We start from the raw sequence: 21,886 nt of genomic DNA on the forward strand, positions 1-21,886 counted from the left end.
CCCATCGCATGCCTCTAGAATCTACCACCAGAAAGTCCCAGCCTCTTTATCTAATTCTCTCAGGTTCTTTTCAATCAAGTCTTTCTTTTTGTGACGCTCTTTTCCTGTCTTTCTCCTTCTCCTCCTTTCCTCTGTTTGTGTTTTTCTCAGTCTTATCTAGTATGATGATGAAAAATATGTGTTGGTCTCCAAAAATAAATGCTGGTGGGCCCCACCTTCAACCACTGGCTCAAATTAAGCACTGAGGTTATGTAGTAGTAGGTTGCAGTTGTATAAAGCAGCCGCAGCCCATGCAGGTAAGAGCGGTGGGGCGGAGGATTTCGATGGACAATGACGAGGGAAAATTATTTATTTATTTAATTTTCCCTTGTCATCGACCATTGAAATCCCTATAAGGTATAAGGTCCAAAAAAAAAGGAGAGGTTGTGATCTTTAAAAATAGTTGGATTTTGCAGAAATGTATTAGGAGATTAAGGCAAACATTCATGTGATTTAGAGACGGTTATGAGGTGAGAGACGAGGCATGCAGGGGATAAAAGGGAAAGAGAGAGTCACATGATGTTTTAAGTGAAGTTCAGTTTTTCATGCCATATTTTGGGAATTTATAGAGCATTTTTTGAGATGGCATGCAATTTGGAGCTGCAAGACTGTAGAAAGAAAGACCACTATTTTCTTGTGAAGACAGTGCTATGTTAGGTACATGTGATAGGCACTAGATTCCTTGAACTGTCTGTCCACTGCTCGGCTACCACTAGACCACCGCTACAGCAAGGACAGTGGATCAGTTCAGAGCTTGGAAGCGTACAGTAATAGCTGGACATAAACACTGAAAAGAGATTCTGCAGTGCTGAAGCCGATGTCCACTGATATTCGTACTGAAGTATGGCTCACAGTATTACTCATGTAACACAGTGAGATCCATTTAGGAAATTTCTTGTTTGACATGGCACAAGATGGGGGGGTGAGGCTATCTGACCAGACAGTGGAAATGTATTGCAAGCCTTCCCGGGGAAGGAAATTCAGATACTGAGGTGAGAGGGCTCCCTTTAAAAATTCAGGCCTTTGCTAGCAAGGGACTGCTGATTAGACTTCCTGAAACACAGCATTTTCTTAGATGGTAAGGGTGAGGGATGGGACTGTAGATTCTGTTGTGAGATTGTCACGGGCAACCATTAGGTGAGGAGCGAAAATCTACGCCTACTGAATAGTAGTCCAGTTTTCAGTTTCAACCGATTTGTCTGGTAAACACCCACTAGAAGAAAATCAGTCATTCGAGGTAGAAACCAAAAAGCACCGGAATATGCCACTAGAGGGCCCCCACTTCCCCCAGCAGTGCTACCAGACCTGCTATAGTTTAGCACAGTAGGTGGCACTGGCTGCAGGAAGCTAGAGGTGTGTCAAGGGTACCCTCGGCCCATAAAAGCAGTGCTTCTGCTGCCGCCTCCATTCGGTTGCTTCTGCCACCCGAAGTGAACCATGACAGGACACCTAGAAAGCCGCCCACCGGAACTTCACGCCCCTTTGTGGAAGGAAGGCGGGGCATGAGTGGTTGCCGGGGAAGGGGTCCCAGCAGGTAATTTAATGGGGGCTGGGGAGGGGGCATTGCATCAGTGCCTTGTGGAGATGGGGGTCCCAACAGACCATTATTTTTGCAGGTAGGAGAGTGATGTGATCAGCTCCACCCCCCTTGTTACAGTCACAAAGCACAAATAATAGAGGGGCTGGTGGACACAAGAGGAGACGTGGCTATGAATCTAGTGAAAGAAATTATTATTTTTTGATTGGTAAGTAATTTTACATGTCACTTTGACTGAAAGTTTCTCTTTTTAAGAATTTGCAAAATTCCATCTCATTCTGTAAATACAGGTGTGGTGCCATAGGTCAGTGTACACTAAACCTTACACTGACCTATGACCCCACGTTGACTTTTATTTTTGTTTCGAATGACTTCGTTATGTTTTAATCCTATACTGTGAATTGTCTCTTGCGGCCTAATCGCTCTGAAGATTAAGGGTTTGATCCTGGTATCTCAACTGTCATGTGTCTAGTCAATTATGAGACAATCACATTTTAAAAGAATATAGGGAAAGATCATTTTTCTTATTGAATGGCACATCATTTTTATTTTTATTTCAACGTTTTCTGAAAACATTTCTTTCTCAGTATATCATGCCACAAAGCTAACATCTAATTCTTTCTCTCTCTCTCCAGTGTTTCAATTTCATTCTGTAAATAGAAGTCCATCTGTGCACTGACAGTGTACACTAACCTATTTCACCGCTTTGACTTGTATTTTTAGGTAAATATCATGGTTATGTTTTGATCAAACATAGTAAAGAGTCAGTATTAAAGGTTAAGGTCTTGGATTCTCAGTCTGAAAATAAAGGCTTTTTCCAACTGTCATTGCCTGATGTGCCTGGTCAATTACAAATAGTTCCAAATTTAAACGCATATAGTGACAAATTAATTTTCATCATTGATTGGCAACTAATTTCTCTTTTCATTTTAACTCCTTAACCGCGGCGCCAATTTCGCCGCAGTGCGGGAGTTCTAAAGAGTGGGTGGGGCTGCGTCGGGCAGCGGTCGTGCGCAGCACGGCCAATGCGAGCACGGAACGGGTTAAGAGAAAAAGTTGTTTTTTAAGCGTATCATGCCCAAAGTTAAAAGCAACTTCTTATTTTATTGCCATCCCTCCAACGCAATCTGCAAATAGAAGTCATTGCGCTGCCATAGTTAAGTGTACACTAATAGTGTACATTCACTTATTCCACCTCATTGATTTGTATTTTTGTTTCAAATGTCGTACTTACGTTTTGATGCAACATAGTAGAGTCTCTTACAGCCTAATGGTTATGATCTTACAGCCTGATTCATGTAGCTAATAGCGCTCGCAAAAGGGCCAGATTCTGAGAATCTGGCCCTTTGCGAGTGCGATTTTTGCATTTGGTATTCACAATCCCAAATGCAAAAATCGCTATTTAAGAATTCGCATATTTGCGAGGAATGGCATTTAAGGAATCTCTAATAGAGATTCCTCAAATGCTATTCATGACACAAAAAAAAATTGCGATTTTACACTTTTGGGCCGCTATTTACCGAGAGGTCAGACCTCTCGGTAAATAGCAAAAACTCAGAAAAATGCTTTTAAAAGCATTTTTCTAAGTTGCATGTTGCACACACACATGTCCTTTGGACATGTGTTTTGCGCAACACCTGTTCAAATGTGCATTTTAGGGGTGCTACAGGGTGTCCTTTGGACACCCCTGGCACCCTTCAAATCGCTATCTGATTTGCGAGTAGCAAATTGCTACTCGCAAATGAGGGATACTCCCCATTCATTCCTATGGGCCTTTTGGCCCATAGGAATGAATGGGGAGTCATTCCTTTTTTTGCGAGTAGCAAATTGCTACTCGCAAATAGAGAACATGTAGGAATCGCTATTGATTTAGCAATTCCTACATGAATGCCGTTTTGCGTGTCCTCAATAGCGAGTCGCTATGATTCGCTATTAGGGCCACGCAAAACGGCCCGTACATGAATCAGGCTGTATGTCTTTTACTGGGAAGTTTAAGGGTGGATTGAGGCTTCTTATTAGAAATGTGCATATTCAATCACAAAGAGTTCTACATTTTAGCAATTGAAATGAAATTAAATGAAAATAGTTATTTGTAAAGCACGCGGCTACTCACATAGAGTGTCCTGGCGCTAAACCACCACAGCCGTAACAGAGGAGCTCCGCCTACCCTACTGAAGTACTATTTCTGGAACAGCCATGTGCACCTATTGGTCACTGTTGTGTTCATGGCTTTACTTTTCGCATATATGACTATGCCCTAACGTACAATATATTTCTTTAGCATTGCTTTATGTTTTATTTTTGCTATGCAATCAACACTTTTTAAAGGAAGTAGCTACCAAAGCCAAAATATGATCACCTCTCATCTGGTCTGATAAGGGGTGACCAATAGGGAGACTGTGTGGCAAAGAAAATAAATGCCCAGGGTCACACAATGTGGTCAAGCAGGAGGGACATAGGACTTGATACCCCCTGTGTACCTTTTGCTCTGTACCCCCAGGGGACCTAAGACTCAGCACTCTAAGGGGACCTAAGACTCGATGCGATTGGGAACTTCTCTCTTAGTACCAAGGAAGAGACCTCTGGCTCAATGCCCCAGGAGGAGCTAGTGCCCGGAACCCCTGGTGAACCACTACTCTCCTTTTCACCCTCTATGCTATCACCTAACCCATCATGACCATTGCAGGTGAGTATGGCTGCAGACATGGCCGGTTTGCAGGATGACCTCAGACTATATAAATTATTCTCATTTAAATTAATCAAATTTAAATTTATCTCATGTACCAATCTGGAACATATGGTAAGATTCAGGCCCTCCCTGACCTCCATTTGGCATACCCACTCTAACCCCTCCTCCCAGTGATGCAGCAGTGTTATATAAGTGCAATGCAAAGTATTCGAGCCAAACTCATTTCCTCTTTTTCAAATCACCGGAAACTCGTGACAAGTATCATGTTAATTACTACACACTCATCCTTTTCTAACTTTAAATGCCTCTGTTCAAAGGCAATCTGACGCCCACAAATCCTTAGCCGCCAGACAGTTTAAATGGCATAATAGTGAGACTTTTTTTCCTATGATTCATTCCACTTTCCAAGTTTGTTGTTTCATTTAAACTGCCTATTTCCACGTGGGTTAAATTCTGTTACCAGTCTGTGTACTGAGATACCCAAGTCCCGGGAAACAATTGCCCTACATATTGCTTACAAATATTAAGCTCAAAATTAGTGCATATTAGAACTAAAACTAAAATATTTAAGTTTTCCAAAAATCAATGAACACTCACTAATCCATCTGATAAAGGAGATTAGGGGGCCTATTTACGAAGATTTAACAGCATGTTTGCGTCACATAAGTGATGCAAAATAAAGCAACATCCTTCTTTACTAATTTACTTTCCAGTGCTAAACTTCTTTAGAGCTGGAAAACATTTGAAAGTAGCGCAAAGTAGCTCTATGCGCTGCTTTGCATTACTTAGCGCCAAGGCGGCGTACCATGGGTGATGCATGGCCGTTCCCTTGCAACCACCCAAGGTTTCTGACGCTAATCCCTATTTACTTAAAAAAGTAGACAGGGTTTTGCGTGAGTAAATAGTGTCCATTTCAAATAGGCGCTATGAAGGAGAAATGCTTTCATTTCTCCTTCCTTTTCCGACTTTGTATGTGTGCTGCACTGTACAGCACGCATGCAAAGTGGGAAAATGTTTAAAGTTAGTCTGAGCGCAGTATTTTGTACTGGGAGGCTCTCCTAGTACAAAACCTAAGCTAGACTCACACAGACACACTTGTACTATGGTGCAAAGGGGTGTACATGGTGCACAGCAGCTGATTTCAGTGCCGGCGCTAAGGAGAGGGGATAAAAGTGACATATTTCTGTAAATATTGCGCAATCCTGATCTCTTCTTCTCGTTCAACGCAGAGCAGCTTTTTTGCCTGCTGCGCTGCATTGTTTTGCGTGAGATTTTAGTAAATCTTCCCCTAGGTGTTTTAACATGATCCTTACTGAACTGGCCTATAAGGCAATCGCTTAATGTTCACAGCGCTACAGAACAATGAAAGGAATATGGCAACTGCAACTTGTGAGTAGCTCTTCCCTCTTGGCCTTACATAGGTTCTGGCTAATTGTTGTCTACAAAAGCAAGGTGGTGAGTAAAGTGATGTCTCACTGGATATGAATGACCATTGACTGAAATTCATCGAAAGGGGGGGGTGCAATTTGCTTCTCTGAGACACATGACATTGTAAATGTTCATTTTTTTTCAGTGATACAAAAGCAGGCTTGCCAAATGGCTCTGTCTTAATTACTCCAGGGTTGACAACCTCTACACAATGGCCTTGTAGTGCAGGTGCCTTTACACTATATTGTAGGATCAATATAGACCTGAGAAGTCGGCCAACCCTAAACAAATGATGATATAACGCTGAAGCGACAGATGCGTCTTCACTGCTTCCTGTAAGCTGTTAAATATTTCAAAGTGGAACAAGCATTGGAAATGCAATCGGGCTCGGATTTATTTGAGTTTGAGCTAATGGCATTGTAAATGGCAATGTCTTTTCGCCATGTGTTATGGAGTGTGTGCATGTGGTGTGTAGTGAAATTATGTGGGTTAGATTTGAATTGTAGCAATGGTGGCATGCTGTGCTTTACATGAATATGTTTAAAAGTAAAGTGTACCATACTGAGATTGCTACAATAGTTAATTGTGGATGCGTTAACAATTGATGCGTGCACTGATGGCTGGTGGTGTATGTGACTATGCCACACGGGTGCCACTGCACCTGCTGCACAATGGTAGCTACGCCACACTGGTGGTACTACACCTGCTGCGCAATCATAGCTAAGTAACACTGATAACACCTCACCTGCTCCACGAATGGTAACTACGCCACACACTGGTGCCACTGCACCTGCTGCACAATCATAGCTAAGCAACACTACCACTGCACCAGCTCCACCAATGGTAGCTACCAATCACCGGTACCACTGCACATGCTGCACCAATGATAGCTACGCCACACTGGTGCCACTGCACCTGCTGCACAATCATAGGTAAGCAACACTACCACTGCACCAGCTCCACCAATGGTACCTACCACTCACCGGTACCACTGCACATGCTGCACCAATGATACCTACGCCACACTGGTGCCACTGCACCTGCTGCACAATCATAGCTAGGCAACACTACCACTGCACCAGCTCCACCAATGGTAGCTACCACTCACCGGTACCACTGCACATGCTGCACCAATGATAGGTATGCCACACTGGTGCCACTGCACCTGCTGCGCATTCATAGCTAAGTAACACTGATAACACCTCACCTGCTCCACGAATGGTAACTACGCCACACACTGGTGCCACTGCACCTGCTGCACAATCATAGCTAAGCAACATTACCACTGCACCTGCTCCACCAATGGTAGCTACCACTCACCGGTAACACTGCACATGCTGCACCAATAGTCTACGCCACACTGGTGCCACTGCCCTGCTGCACAATCATAGCTAAGTAACACTGATAACACTACACCTGCTACACAACGCCATCTACCACACACTTGTGCCACTGCACCTGCTGCACAATAATATCTAAGCAACACTACCACTGCAACTTCTCCACCTATAATGCTATGCCACACTGGTGCCACTGCACCTACTGCACAATGGTAGCTACGCCACACTGGTGGTACAACACCTGCTGCGCAATCATAGCTAAGTAACACTGATAACACCTCACCTGCTACAAGAATGGTAACTACGCCACACACTGGTGCCACTGCACCTGCTGCACAATCATAGCTAAGCAACACTACCACTGCACCTGCTCCACCAATGGTAGCTACCACTCACCGGTACCACTGCACATGCTGCACCAATGATAGCTACGCCACACTGGTGCCACTGCACCTGCTGCACAATCATAGCTAAGTAACACTGATAACACTACACCTGCTACACAACGCCATCTACCACACACTGGTGCCACTGCACCTGCTGCACAATAATAGCTAAGCAATACTACCACTGCAACTGCTCCACCTATGGTGCTGTGTCACACTGGTGCCACTGCACCTACTGCACAATGGTAACTACGCCACACTGGTGGTACTACACCTGCTGCACATTCATAGCTAAGCAACACTACCACTGCACCAGCTCCACCAATGGTAGCTACCACTCACCGGTACCACTGCACATGCTGCACCAATGATAGCTACGCCACACTGGCGTTGTGTAGCAGGTGTAGTGTTATCAGTGTTACTTAGCTATGATTGTGCAGCAGGGCAGTGGCACCAGTGTGGCGTAGACTATTGGTGCCATGGCACCTGCTGCACCATCATAGCTAAGCAACACTACCACTGCACCAGCTCCACCAATGGTAGCTACCACTCACCGGTACCACTGCACATGCTGCACCAATGATAGCTACGCCACACTGGTGCCACTGCACCTGCTGCGCATTCATAGCTAAATAACACTGATAACACCTCACCTGCTCCACGAATGGTAACTACGCCACACACTGGTGCCACTGCACCTGCTGCACAATCATAGCTAAGCAACACTACCACTGCACCTGCTCCACCAATGGTAGCTACCACTCACCGGTACCACTGCACATGCTGCACCAATGATAGCTATGCCACACTGGTGCCACTGCACCTGCTGCACAATCATAGCTAAGCAACACTACCACTGCACCAGCTCCACCAATGGTAGCTACCACTCACCGGTACCACTGCACATGCTGCACCAATGATAGCTACACCACACTGGTGCCACTGCACCTGCTGCGCATTCATAGCTAAGTAACACTGATAACACCTCACCTGCTCCACGAATGGTAACCACGCCACACACTGGTGCCACTGCACCTGCTGCACAATCATAGCTAAGCAACACTACCACTGCACAAGCTCCACTTACTGTTTCTTCACTCCCGCTGCCTACTCAAGTTGTAATTTGCTATTGTGTAAAGGAACTGCCACTGTAGATGAAAAGTCAAGTAACATTTATTTAATCTCTCCCCCGTACTGAACGAGTGGCTTTCCTGCTGCATTTTGAATTTTTTTTTATGCACGACTGCTGATATGGCCGGATGCTGATTTGCCTCTTTGTAAAATCATATTTTGGAAAAGCTTCCAGAGAGGACTGACAGTTTGCACGTTTTAGCCTTCTGCCAGAAATGTATACATAAACACGGTTACTTCTATACGAGTTGTCAAAACACTAGACCCTTCATTTATTTGCAAAAGGTGAAAATTGATAACAAATCAAATTGTGTTCTGCCATACCGTAGCCCATACCGTATACACTTACACATGAAACGATGCACACGAACGCGCGCCCTCCAAACGCACTGCAGAATGGTGAACGCGCCCAGAGCATCTGGATTCCATTACAGCGGCTCTCTGACAGCTCCTAATTAAAAGGTATGGACGGTCCTGCGCATAACCGCAGACGATATGCAGGAAGTGCCCCACGAGTAAAATATATGGCGTATTGCATTACGACTACTATAAACACGGCACAGCGAGGACCAATTACCATTCAGATTGGAACTAAAAGGACTGAAAAATCTCGCGTACTAAGGAATTTTTCCTGCACGAGTCAGAAACCCCTTAACAATAGGAGCTCGGAGCTCCGCCCCCCTGCTTACGCAGGCGTGACGTAGGCCGAGCCCTAAAAATGGTTGTTTTCATGCAATATTACATGATACAGTGAAGGATGGGGTATATAGAAAAAGCACTAGTTTTCCCCTCACGCTTGGTAGTGATACAGCTCATGGTACATAGCACACATTAACTAGTTGAAATCAAGGTAAAGATGGATGGTCACTTACTCTCATTGCAACGGACGCCTAGCCAACCAGGAGGACAGACGCAAGCCCCGGTTACATGGTCACATCGAGCACCATTCATGCAGCCACAGGGTTTCCCACATTCAATGCCAAAGAAGCCTTCAGGACAGGCTGTGGAAAGAGCAATACAGATTCAGAATTAGCAAATGAACAAGCACAACCCTAGCAACATCAAAACAATGGAGAGATAATACAAATACTTTTCCTTTAGCTACTTTAGCCAAGAAGTGACAGCACAATCCAAAGAGACAGACAGATTATGGGCATTACTTAGAGATAGTTGCATGTGGGTAAACTACCAGCAAATGTTAGATGCTCTGCAGGCCACCCTGCTGCCAACCTCCTGCTCCCCCTCCACCATTTTGAGGTGGGGGACTTGCAGAGTTCAGGAGCCTCAATTGGCTCCGCCGATGGAAGTCCTTTGCCTGCCAGCCTGTTCACCAGGTCACAGTGATGGTTGCACCACCCTATTTTAGGCGTGACAGGAGTTACTTATTTTCACTGTCTGGAAAACTGCAGGGAAAATGTGCTCTTAGATACAGGGAGAACCCTTTTTCCATTGGGAGTTTGTGTGAAAAAAATATGAATTCAGAGCAGGTGAAATATGGTGCCCGCTCGACATTCAGTCCTGCCTTCAGTGCATCCACCATACCTGTGGGTGGATGTACGATGTTACAACGCGATCAAAATGATCGCGGTACATCACGCATCTTTTACAACGCAAGTCGTTACCACGACTTGCGCTGTAGGGTGCTGGACTTAGGAATAGTAAGATTTACTATTCCAACTCCAGCCTACGTACAGTAGGGAAGGTGTTGGAATAGTAAATCTACTATTCCTTAGTCTAGAGCGCCCTCCTGCGCAAGTCGCCACGACTTGCGTTGTAAAAGACGCGTCATAATGGCACCGCGGTGTTTTGACCGCGGTGTAAAGGTTGTAGACCCCTGGCAAGCTGGCAGCAACCTATCAATGACTAAATGAGTCCCAATCTGTCTTTTCCATATAAAGGTAAAATTGACGGCATTCAGAGGGAGGGAGGTATTTGCAAAGGTCCTTGTCTAGATATAGAACTGTGGGGCATATTATCAAGAAAGGGCGTTAAAATTATCGCCGCTTTAGCGGCAGGAAACTGCCGATAAAGCGGCAATAAGGGGCCTGATAATATACCCTTGTGAATTCCCATAGCAGTCCAGGTTCTGGTGTGAACCTGGGCTGCTATGGGAATTCTCAAGGGCATATTATCAAACCCATTATCGCCGCTTTAAAAGCGGCGATAATTTTAACACCCTTCTTGATAATATGCCCCTCTGATCTTAGATTTATGGGTTTTAATTATTTGCTTGATGGGACCAATTGGTGACATATTTTTTACTGAAACAATTCACTTTTCCTTCCAGTTAAGCACTTGACATTAAATGTAATAATGATGAGGCTAAACAATTCTGTGCGAACCATCTATTAAAAAGACAAAACTAGCATTGAGAATTCTATTACGTATAGGCATGCATTGATATTGTGAGTGTGTTCCGGGTACAATCTTTGTATACATGCATATGTGTGCTGCCGAATGAGGCTGCCACTTTAAGGGTGCTTAGGGACAATAAATGTTCAACTGTGCCTGAAAGTAAAAGCCAACTGTGCCAGAGAGTACAGGCTGAGTGTGCCAGAAAACATGCCGAACACATCAGAGAATAGACACAACTCTGTCATGAATTACCCACAACTGGAGTAGAAATACTGCCTAATAACTCAAAGCAAATGCCATCCTGTGCTAGAGAAAACATTCAAGAAAAATATGCTGAACTCTGCCAGAGAGTACACTCAGCATAATACACTTAATTATGTGGGAGAAAATACACCAAGCAGAATATGCAAGAGACAATACACTAACCAGTGCCAGAGAATACAATAAACAGAAAACACTTAAAGAGGATACACCAAGCAAAATACAATCAAAATACAATCAACAGTATTAGGGAATTCATGCAAGAGAATGCACTAATCCTTGCCAGAGAATACACAGAGCATGTGTACAGCATAACCTTTTCGGGGACTGGGTGCTTAGGAGCCAAGCTAGGAGGGTGTGGGGTTTGGGCTCTGTTAATCTTTTCTCTAGTGTGGGGGAGGGAGAAGCAATAAGCTTTTTTTATTTTTCCAACCTCACACCTCCACCTGAACAAAATTAGACCCTATAAACAATGTATAGAAATGTAAATTAAACTTAAAACAAAGTACACATGCTTACAGTAAATAGTTAATCTTTAAAAGATGGACTCTGCCCTATGGGAGAGACACAGCTCCTTCAGTACTGGAGCATCTTCCACGTTTAAAAAGGCTGTCGAGAGCAGGCATTCTGTTTTCCAGGAGCAATTCCTACAGGGAACTGAAGCAATGTGATCTTAAGGGGAATCGGGCACGTGGAACCTGGTGCTAAGGTAGCTTTGAGGATACCAATGGTTCAAAATATTTCTGGGACAAGGGGGTTTTGGTATAAAAAATACAATAAAAAAACCAGAAAATGGATTCTAGAAAATGCATAAAAAGTTAAAATAGATATAAGTAAAAATAAAAAAGTAGCCCTTGTTGAAAGTTTTTTGTAATTTTTTAATATTCCTGCTCCATTTGATTATCATGTGAGGAGCTGCTGGTGTTTGATAGTGTTTGTTAATCCTTCTTTATGCTGATGAATTTGGGGTTTAACTGTTATTATGGATAATTTGTGATAACGTTCAATCTTTTACAATAAACTTTCAGCAACACCGCTGTTTATGGCGATTTCCGGTAGCTTTAATGTGTTTTGTGTAGTTTGTTACATCTATGTAGCATGTCATATCTGTGTTATATGTGATAGCTATGTCCTAAAAGACTCTGGATAACTAGACTTATTTTTGTTATTTTCAGAACATCTGCTGCACTTCGATGTTTTGGGCAGTGATTCTATTTGGAAGACTTTGTGCACTCTGACTTTTGTCATGATTGTTTTAGGTGCACTGTTCTTTTGGGGCCTTTGGGTATCTCTGCCATGTCTGATGACTCTTTATCACTCTACGCTTTTGATAATTTCAGTAGCGGCCTGTGTCAGGGAAATATGGTTGAGCAGTATGGGGGGGCAGTGTGGTGGAGGGCAGCACATGAGAGCGGCAGCTCATTGGAGGAAGTGAACAGTAACAATACCAACAAAAAAAAACTCACCTGCCTCCTCGCTGCTCTTCCAGCTCCATTGCCGCACATGCTGACTCCCCTACAGCCAATCCAGATGCTGCTCTCATGCTGCTGGCAGCATGAGAGAAGCGCCGGGATTGGCCTGACCGCCTTGGATTCACACTCGCAGAGAGACTGGGAGCCTGTGCCTGCTGTCTCCAACCCCGAAATGCAGCTCGTGTTGTAGACAGCCCAGTGCGCATGACGGTTTGGCCATCCTAAGACGGTCGGCTAAACCAACATGCACACTGACAGCAGTGTCCACCATTCCTCTGTGTCCCTCGTCAGTTGTCACGATGGATGACCCCGCTCCCAAGACGGCTCAATGAAGAAAAATAAAATTATAATACACCTGTTTTATTATCATTTTATTTTTCTCAGATGTGCATCTGTTGGTGGGGGGTGGGGAGTGCGGGAGGGGGGTGAAACCCCTCCACCATAATGGAGGAGTCGCCCCTGAATAATTTTGTTTTAGCCCTCCTGCGTCTTTGTGATTATACGTAGCCTTTGTAATATTTGACATTTTTGGATATTCCAATTAATTTGTAATGGCTTTACGGTAGTGGTGCTAATTTAATTGCTTTTTGCAACTCTAAATTAAATAATGCATTATGTATTTTTAAACATGCTTGATGTTCTTGGATTTCTTCTTTATTTTGCAATTAAGGTGTACTACTATTTTTATTCATCCCTGTAAATGATGATTCAAAGCACCCAAGCTAGTGGTTGATCATTTTGAAGAGCACTGCGACTAATTTGATGATTTTGGGCTGTCCAGCAATTAGCTGATGAAATTAGGAAGCAGTTCTGTCTGGACCATTTTGGGTGCATATCCTACGTCTGATGATTTAGGGAAGATTAGCTATTTTTATAATATTGGGCAGCATTGTTGCTCTATGATGATTCTGGACAGTCTCTCCATTCTTTCTGACTAGGTAGTGCTGATATGGTCTGGTGATTTTCGGATTACTTATTTTTATTACCTTGCATATTTCTGCTTCTTTTTTATTTAAAATACACACATGAAAACAATCTCAATTAGGACTTAAATAGAGCAAGGGGTATAGAAAGATATCTAGTTTTTTAGTGCTACTTGACAAGCTGAGTCATGATGCTTATGCATATTGCACAAATATGTTATCCTATGCCTTCTTTTTATGGAGCCTGGTGAATGCCCTGATATGAAATAGTGCAAGTAATATGTGGGAAGTGTAACGCTTTCGAACGGCATAATGGTGCTCTAATGATGTTGAAGGATATCTGAGAATTTGAGGAGTCCCAAATTAAAAACTCTTAATAAGCCTCTTGCTATGGGAAACCAGCCCTGGAAGTAAAGAACATGCTGGTCAGACAACTCCTCTGAAACATTAGCTTGCTTAATCTTCCAGACGGCCCCCAGCGCCTTGACACCTTCGGGTAATTGTTCGTGCTTTACAAATTCTGGACATAATTCTCTCTGATAGAGGTGTGAACTGCACTCAAAGCAGAAAACCCCTAACTTGCGGTTGTTGCCCGGCTAGTCCCCACACCAGGCTTCTGCGCAATATTGTAATCTGGTTTGTCTGGCCCACCTTTGCTTATTCATTCAATAGCTTAGAATGGTTCAGACCAGATCCATCCGGATCACTAAACATCTCAGCAAGATCAACTTGTATCTGAGTTGAGGTCTGTGTCCACTTTGAACCATATCTCAAATGACAATAAGAGGGGAACGTACCGACAAGTCCAGCAGTCATTCAGGAGATTGCTCCCTGTGACGGAATTCTGAAACGTTCTTCCAGCCCTCCAGCCCTCCAACCTTCATTCAGCCTTTTATTCCTATTTCCTTCCTCTTTTCATATTTCATTCTGCCCTTTATCCACTCTTCCATCTTTCGATCGCATTATCCCTCTTTTTTTTCTTGCAGATTTTTATAGTGCGAACTCGACCCAAAGGTATTAGAGCGCTTTAAATGAGAACATGTTACGTTACAAAAGGACACGTTAATTATATATATATATTTTGGTAGGCACAGAGAGATTAAGTGATTTGCCCAGAATCACAGGATGTGGAGTCGACCCCGAGGCTCGAACCTTGGTTTCTCAGCTCCAAGGTCAGCAGTCTAGCCTTGAGACCACATCCTCTCCCATCATCTTTCATCCACCTTTCCTTCTCTGCATCTCTCTTTATGTATTTTCCCTTTCTACCTTTCTCCATCTACCCATACATACACGCTGCTGTTCGCCCTTCCCTCCATCCATACATTCATTGATCCGAACATCCAACCATCTTTCCTTCCTTTTTTAATCAATCCACTCTTCTCTTGGTCCATTCAATGCTCTCTTCATCCACTCTCCTCCATTCATTCTCCCCATTTATCTGCTCTTCACTTTAGCCACTCTCTCCCTCATTCCTTCTCTCCATCCACTGCTCAAATATCTCTGCATCCATCCATCTATTTATCCATCTCACCATCATTCCACTTTTGTGTCACCACTACACAGCGACATTCACAGGAAATCTGGAAGCACGCCAAAATCAACGCCCTCCTCAAGAAGCCCAAGGCGGACCCCAAGGACCTCAAGAACTTCCGGCCCATCTCCCTGCTCCCCTTCCCGGCGGAGGTCATCGAGAAAATCACCAACATGCAGCTGACCCGCCACCTCGAGGAAAACAACATCCTAGACCCATCGCAGTCAGATGTCAGACGAAACCACAGCACCGAGACAGCCCTCATCGACGCCACAGACGACATCCGGCACCAACTAGACAACAGTGAAACCTCAGCCCTCATCCTCCTGGACCTGTCAGCCACCGTCTACACGGTCTGTCACCGCACACTAAGAACACGCCTTCAAGAAGCATCCAGGAGAAGGCCCTGGACTGGACCACGTCCTTCCTCTCTGACAGTACCCAGAGAGTCCGCCTCCCACCCTTCCGATCCGAAGCCACTGACATCATCTGCGGCGTACCCCAGGGCTCATCCCTCAGCCCGACCCTGTTCAACGTCTACATGACCCCCCTTGCACAAGTGGCCTGACAGCACGACCTGGAAATCATCTCCTACGCCGACGACACCCAGCTCATCTTCTCCCTCGCCAAGGACACGCACACCGCCAAAACCGACCTCCACAAGGGAATGAAGGCCGTCACCGAGTGGATGAGGAGCAGCCGCCTGAAACTGAACTCGGGCAAGACGGAAGTCCTCATCCTCGGCCCCACCCCCTCCGCCTGGGACAACTCCTGGTGGCCGACCTCACTGGGAACAGCGCCAACACCCACGAACCATGCACGCAACCTAGGATTCATCCTCGACACCTCCCTCTCCATGTCGAAGCAGGTCAACGCCGTCTCCTCCTCCTGCTACAACACCCTCCGCATGCTTCGCAGGATCTACAAGTGGATCCCGACCGACACCAGAAGAACGGTGACCCAAGCCCTCGTCAGCAGCAGGCTGGACTACGGCAACGCACTCTACGCACGAACACCTACAATGGTTGCAATGCATCCAGAACGCCTCCGCCCGCCTGATCCTTAATATCCCTCGACGCAGCCACATCACCTCCCACCTTAGAGACCTGCACTGGCTCCCCGTCAACAAGAGGATCACCTTCAAGCTCCTCACCCACGCACACAAAGCACTTCACAAAACCGGACCAGCTTACCTGAACAACAGACTCAACTTCTACACCCCCGCCCGCCAACTCCGCTCTGCAAGCCTCGCCCTCGCCACCGTCCCGCGCATCCAACGAACAACCACCGGCGGCAGATCCTTCTCCTTCCTCGCCGCCAAGACCTGGAACACCCTCCCCACCCATCTGCGGCAGACCCAGGACCTACTCACCTTCAGGAAGCTCCTCAAGACCTGGCTCTTCGAGCAGTAGCAGCCCCCCCCCCCCTCAGCGTCTTGAATTCAATGATTGATTGATTGACTGACCACTACCTCCATCCCTTTTATGACCTCTTTTCATTTGCTCCTCTGCCCCACAGCTGCATCTTACTATCCTATCACAGTGGTATGTAGAAGCTTCTCTTTCGCAACCATCACTCACCGATCATAGGAAAAGGAGCTTAAAGCAAAATGTTTAATGTTTTATGTTAATCAGAACTGCCACCTCCCCGCTCAAGCTGCTAAAGCGGGAGCTCATGATGCCCCTGAATGCATTGTTTTATTTATCTCTTATACATTGCTAGGGTATTATGTTACACATTGCTGTTTTGAAATAGAGAAATAAAAAATACAAATAAAATAAAAAAATCAATTGAAACATGGATTACATCGCAAAAGCTATTGCTGTTCAGAAATCGGAATGACTGCTGAGAATGTTGCTGACAATAGGGCCACTTACCTCTTCCAGCATGTTCCTACCAGAAGATAAACCCAGACAGCTTATTACTATAATGACAACCCACATAAAGATGAGCCTGTGTCAAAATCATTGCAGATCATGTTAGTACTCACATCGCTCGCAGAAAGACCCTCTCCACCCTGCCGTGCACGTGCAGGCTCCGCTCACATGATCACAAGCCGCCCCGTTATCGCACTGGCAGCGGTTCCTGCAGTTGGGCCCAAACCATCCTGCTGGACACCCTGAAAAATAGATGAGAGAAAAATTAAAGGTTCCATCATTGTTCTTGTTTTTTTAAATCATGTCGGCTCTAGTTAATGGATGTCTATCATGCCAAAGAAACTATGTTTGGTTAAATATAGTCTGTTGAGTTGGGGCTGCTCTATGTGTTTTATAATACTGTCTATGCCGCAACTGTGGTATTGACGACCAACACTGCAATTTGGCTCCCGGTGTAAGACCTTTCAAGCCAGCCTTTGAAACCAAGTTACATGATTGACTGATGACAAAGACCCTCAAAAAAGCAATTGCTTCGGTTACAGACATCCATAATGATGGATCCTGTCAATGCATGAAAAGTTTGATGAATGGTACTGATGGTCAAGATGGTCAGTCATCAAACTTTTTTGTTTTTAAAAACAATCGGGAGTTTGTTTTTGAAAAACAAACAATCTAATGTCCCCACATTCTGGGAGGTTATTGTTTTATGTTTTTTCTGACTGAGGTTTTTTTTCCCCACAGCCCACCCTAAATAGCGCAGACAGTGTAAGGCCCTACCTCCAACGGACACTACTCTGTTGGTTTATCGTAGAAGGTATTCCGTCAAGAGAGCCAATGAGGGCTCTGTTACAGAATACTTATGGTCCACCCTACTCTAAATAGAATGTGTTGAACGTCAGTTTCATGGGCAGGGTGCTCCTTCGCATTTACAACAGAGTACCCTGTCTGAAATACTTTCAATCAAGCCCATAGTGTTATCAATGCATCATTTAATAAATCCCTGCCTACTGCTTCATATTTAAGGTCCCCGGTTTTCAGTTTTTATGGATTTTTACAGATAAATACAGACAGAAAGCAACATGTTTTCTGTCTGCATTTATTGTTAAAAGTGGATAAATAGGGAAAACTGGGCTTCTTTTAAGTGACCCTCGGTGCTATCTATCATGAATTATAGCCCAACAGCTGAGCAGATGGACTGCAGGGGAAGTTAAAAAACAGGATGATATTTTTTAAAATAAGGGTATATGTCAACATACATTTGTGTTATAATGCTAATATTTACCAGTGGATGTATTGTTATGTGATATTTGGCAGCTTAAATAGCTAAGACACGACAGACATCAAAGAATGACTGCATGTCTATCAGTTAAATAAATATGGAAATGTACAGTTTTACAACTTCCTTAATCTGCAAAACACTAAATAAATATGGATAAATACAGATAAAAAGGCCAAAAAATAAATATGGCTAAATACAGACGGAAATGTTTAGAAAATAAATACCACAAAACCGGGAGCCCTATTCATATTTTAACTGAAATCTTCTTCTTTCTTCTTTGAAATATTAAAGCAAAACTATAGTTACCTACAAGGTGCTGGTAGAAACAAAGTCTTTAGATAGGAACACCACACTTCCGATGTTCCCATCTAATCTCTTTGTTGCTACAGGCTCCTTATTGGTAACTATAGTTTTGCTTTAATATGTCAAGTGAGAAAGAAGAAGATTTAACTCACAAGTGCAATTGAAAAACCCCAAAAATAGTGCAGAAGCGCAATGTTTAGCAGCCAGCCATCGGTGCCGGTGAATACTGGGGTTGCAAAATACCAAAGCTGTTTAGTTTTTATTCTACCACATCCCTCTTTCTTCCAGATTTCCCAATTGGTATTGTTTTCCTGTCTTTCACTTCCTTGTTCGTACTCCCCCGCGAGCCTTTCTCTCTCTTGCTCTGGGTCGAAGTATGATACTGAAAAATAAGTCACATTCTGCAAAAATTAGAGGTTAGAGCTGGTGTCCACGACCTGCAACCACCGACAGAAATTTTATACTGTATGTCGAGAGATATTGTTTACTATAAGGGCTTGAAGTCAACCCATTTCTTACCATCGTTGGTTTAATTGTCACTCTTGTTTTATGACTCCTAATTCAGCAGCCCATGCCCACTTCACTTCCTCTTCTTTTGTCTAGAGCATGGATCAAGTACTCATTTTGATTAGTGTCCTTCCGCTGCTTGTGCTGTGATGGATCTAGTATTTTTTCTTTCTTCTACTCCTGTTTTGTTGTTGTTGGTTGTTCCCCTTTTGTGTTGTTGTTTATTCTCTCCAGTTGTCTGTGTTGCCCCCTCCAAACCACCCGTAAGCTAAAAAGTGCTATAACAAGCCAGTGCAGGACTTCTCATAGCACTGTTATTTTAACTTTTTATTCCTCATGTGTTGCTAAACTACCTCGCAGTTAAATCTATCAGTTCCAAAGTGATTATGTTTTCTAGCAAAGTGTGTGAAAATCTTTTTTTAATCTTTACACTACCCGCAGAAAAGCATGTTTAACAGTTTTCTTTGCTTGTTGTTTATGACCTATAGACCAGGATTTCTTGACCTATTCGCATTGGAAAGGATTTTTCGATGGCTAATAATAATTGACAGTATCACTGAGGTCCGTGAATTCCTGTGCAATATGCGTCTGGTTTTGCAAACTTAAATGCAAATACAGGCTCAGTGCTTAATTTGAGCCGGTGGTTGCCGATGGGGGACACCAGCACTTATTTTTAGGGACCAGCACTTATTTTTCTGCATCAGACATTTACTAAGAGCAAGAGAGAGAAAAACACACAAACGGGAAAGACAGAGGAAGAGAAAGTTGGTGAAACCATAACAAAGGGAGACAGCAGGAACGTGCAAGAGTGCGCTGAAGGGGCAGGGAGTCTCTGTTTGTGGAGGCCTGGGGTGGATTTAGAACTATGCAGCCTTTGTATTACATGTGCACACATTTAATTGCACCGGCTGCTGTTTTCAGAGCAGGGATTTGGACACAGGCATTCTTTCATTTGAAAATTAAGCACTGAACAGACAACTAATTAAGCAATTAGCATTTGAATACCGAAACATGTACGATCGATTGAGGGTTGAGGGCCTGAAGGTAAATTGGTGCCAAAAGTATGCAACATGTTAGGCAGACCTCAACTGCTCTTGGAATAGACAGGCCACACTGTGGGATAGAAATTGCCATTTCATGTTGTTTTATACATTACCCCTTTGTTGCTCCTGTTCGACATATTTTTTAGTGTGCCTTGATAATTATCATCTTTGCACTGAAACTGCTCGTGTGTGTTTGTGTGTCATGAAATTATTTAGTTTATCACTGAATTGTATCTTAATGGCCGAAATTGAGCCATTTATGGAAAAATTAACTATAAGAAGCTTTGAACACACTCTTGGCGTGCAGTCATCAAACTTTTTCTCTTGGTTCTCTTATGGAAGACACACTGTTTGCAGCTAATTAAGCAATCTCAAGTTCTCCCAGGTAAGTGTGAGTTTATCGTCCAGCCCTCTTGCACATATTACTTCCTGGTGCTTGTCGTTTTTACATCCCCAAAACTCTTGACTACAATTCCCAAAATTACAAGTGCCACAATTTAACGAAAAAACAAGACAAGACTGGATGATTTTTATGTTACATATCCTTTCACAAGAAAAGACCAAACTTTGTACTTTACTAGTCACACATGTCGTAGTCCTACCAGAAATCTGGAGCTCTCATGTTCCCCAGGTCCATGCTGAGGAGATCACAAGTCTAGAAAATGATGCAGACAGCTGCACATAGGCTCTTTTTAAATTCTTCTCCAGCTATTCTACATAGCATCCTCAAAGCTGTAATTAATTGCTAAATACTATTGACTGAGCCAATTTTCCATAATGGCGACACCTGGTGTGTTTGCCAAGGCTTATTTGAAAAGTTTTTACATGAGAAATGGTGCCTCACTTGGTGAATCCATATACTTTTTGCCATACCCTTTGGTTCATTTTTCATTCATTTAATCTTTATTTTCGGCTTGACGCCATAAAAGAGCAATTTAAACATTACAGTTCAATAAAAGAATAATGACATTCGGTTAAAAAAAAGAAAGATTTAAGAACATTCTATATGACTGTGCAACACATGTAGAAAGACTCTTGGAGCATAACAGTAGAAATCGTATGGGACAGAAGGACACATCAGTAATTACATAAGCAATTTCAGTTAAGAGGTGCTATAAAAACAAGTTCAAGTCCATAATTCAGGTCCATAGATACGGGGAGCTCGGTTACAGCTGATGACCCATTTTTTTCCTGCGGTAGCAAACAGAAAGTAAAAATCTACTAACACTAAATGTTATCTGTTGTGAGGTGTTTGTAGACAAAATTCTCAGAGCCTGACGGTAGGATCTCAAGCCTAATAATAGGCATATTGGTTTGATCCATCTTCTTCTTTCTTGGCCATACAAAGGACAGAAGAAAAGAATATGTTGCTCATTCTCTATTTGATTATTTTCACAAAGTGAGCAGACTTCGTCCAATGCCTCGGAAGATGGATCACGGTTCCTTACCCAACGAGCCAAAGTTGATTTTATTAAAAGATTTCCGTATCTAAACTTTAAAAATAACGTTTTGGCAAGTGGAGGCTCTATTTCGTCCATAAAGGTCTCATAAAACGGTTCATCCTTAAAATTTAGAAATTTTAAAACTAATGAACCACTAGTTATGGCATTCACAGTCATGTTTGCTACATAGGACCAAAAGGCCCTTTTCAGGACTAGTTTTGGGTTAGATGGTAAATGGTCAGGGTTCTCCCAAAAATGTTTCAGGCCTCTGTTATTAAACCAAAAACTAACATGTCTAAGCCATGGGATTTTTTTATGGCTGTCCAGCGCCATAATCTCTACA

General features: G+C 43.6%; 1 protein-coding gene across 1 annotated transcript in view; it reads right to left on the reverse strand.

Annotated features, from left to right (window-relative positions):
* The window catches only part of LOC144753162 (uncharacterized), a 1,401,110-nt gene that overhangs the window by 80,041 nt on the left and 1,299,183 nt on the right, over positions 1-21,886 (reverse strand). Inside the window, exons 23-24 of the mRNA XM_078640932.1 lie at positions 17,083-17,211; positions 9,423-9,551 (exon numbers count right to left, since the gene is read on the reverse strand). Coding sequence (XP_078497058.1) covers positions 9,423-9,551; positions 17,083-17,211 — 258 coding nt within the window. The remainder of the gene's footprint in view (positions 1-9,422; positions 9,552-17,082; positions 17,212-21,886) is intronic.

The sequence above is a fragment of the Lissotriton helveticus genome, chromosome 5_1 (genome assembly GCF_964261635.1).
Source record: "Lissotriton helveticus chromosome 5_1, aLisHel1.1, whole genome shotgun sequence".
NCBI classification, from domain to species: domain Eukaryota; kingdom Metazoa; phylum Chordata; class Amphibia; order Caudata; family Salamandridae; genus Lissotriton; species Lissotriton helveticus.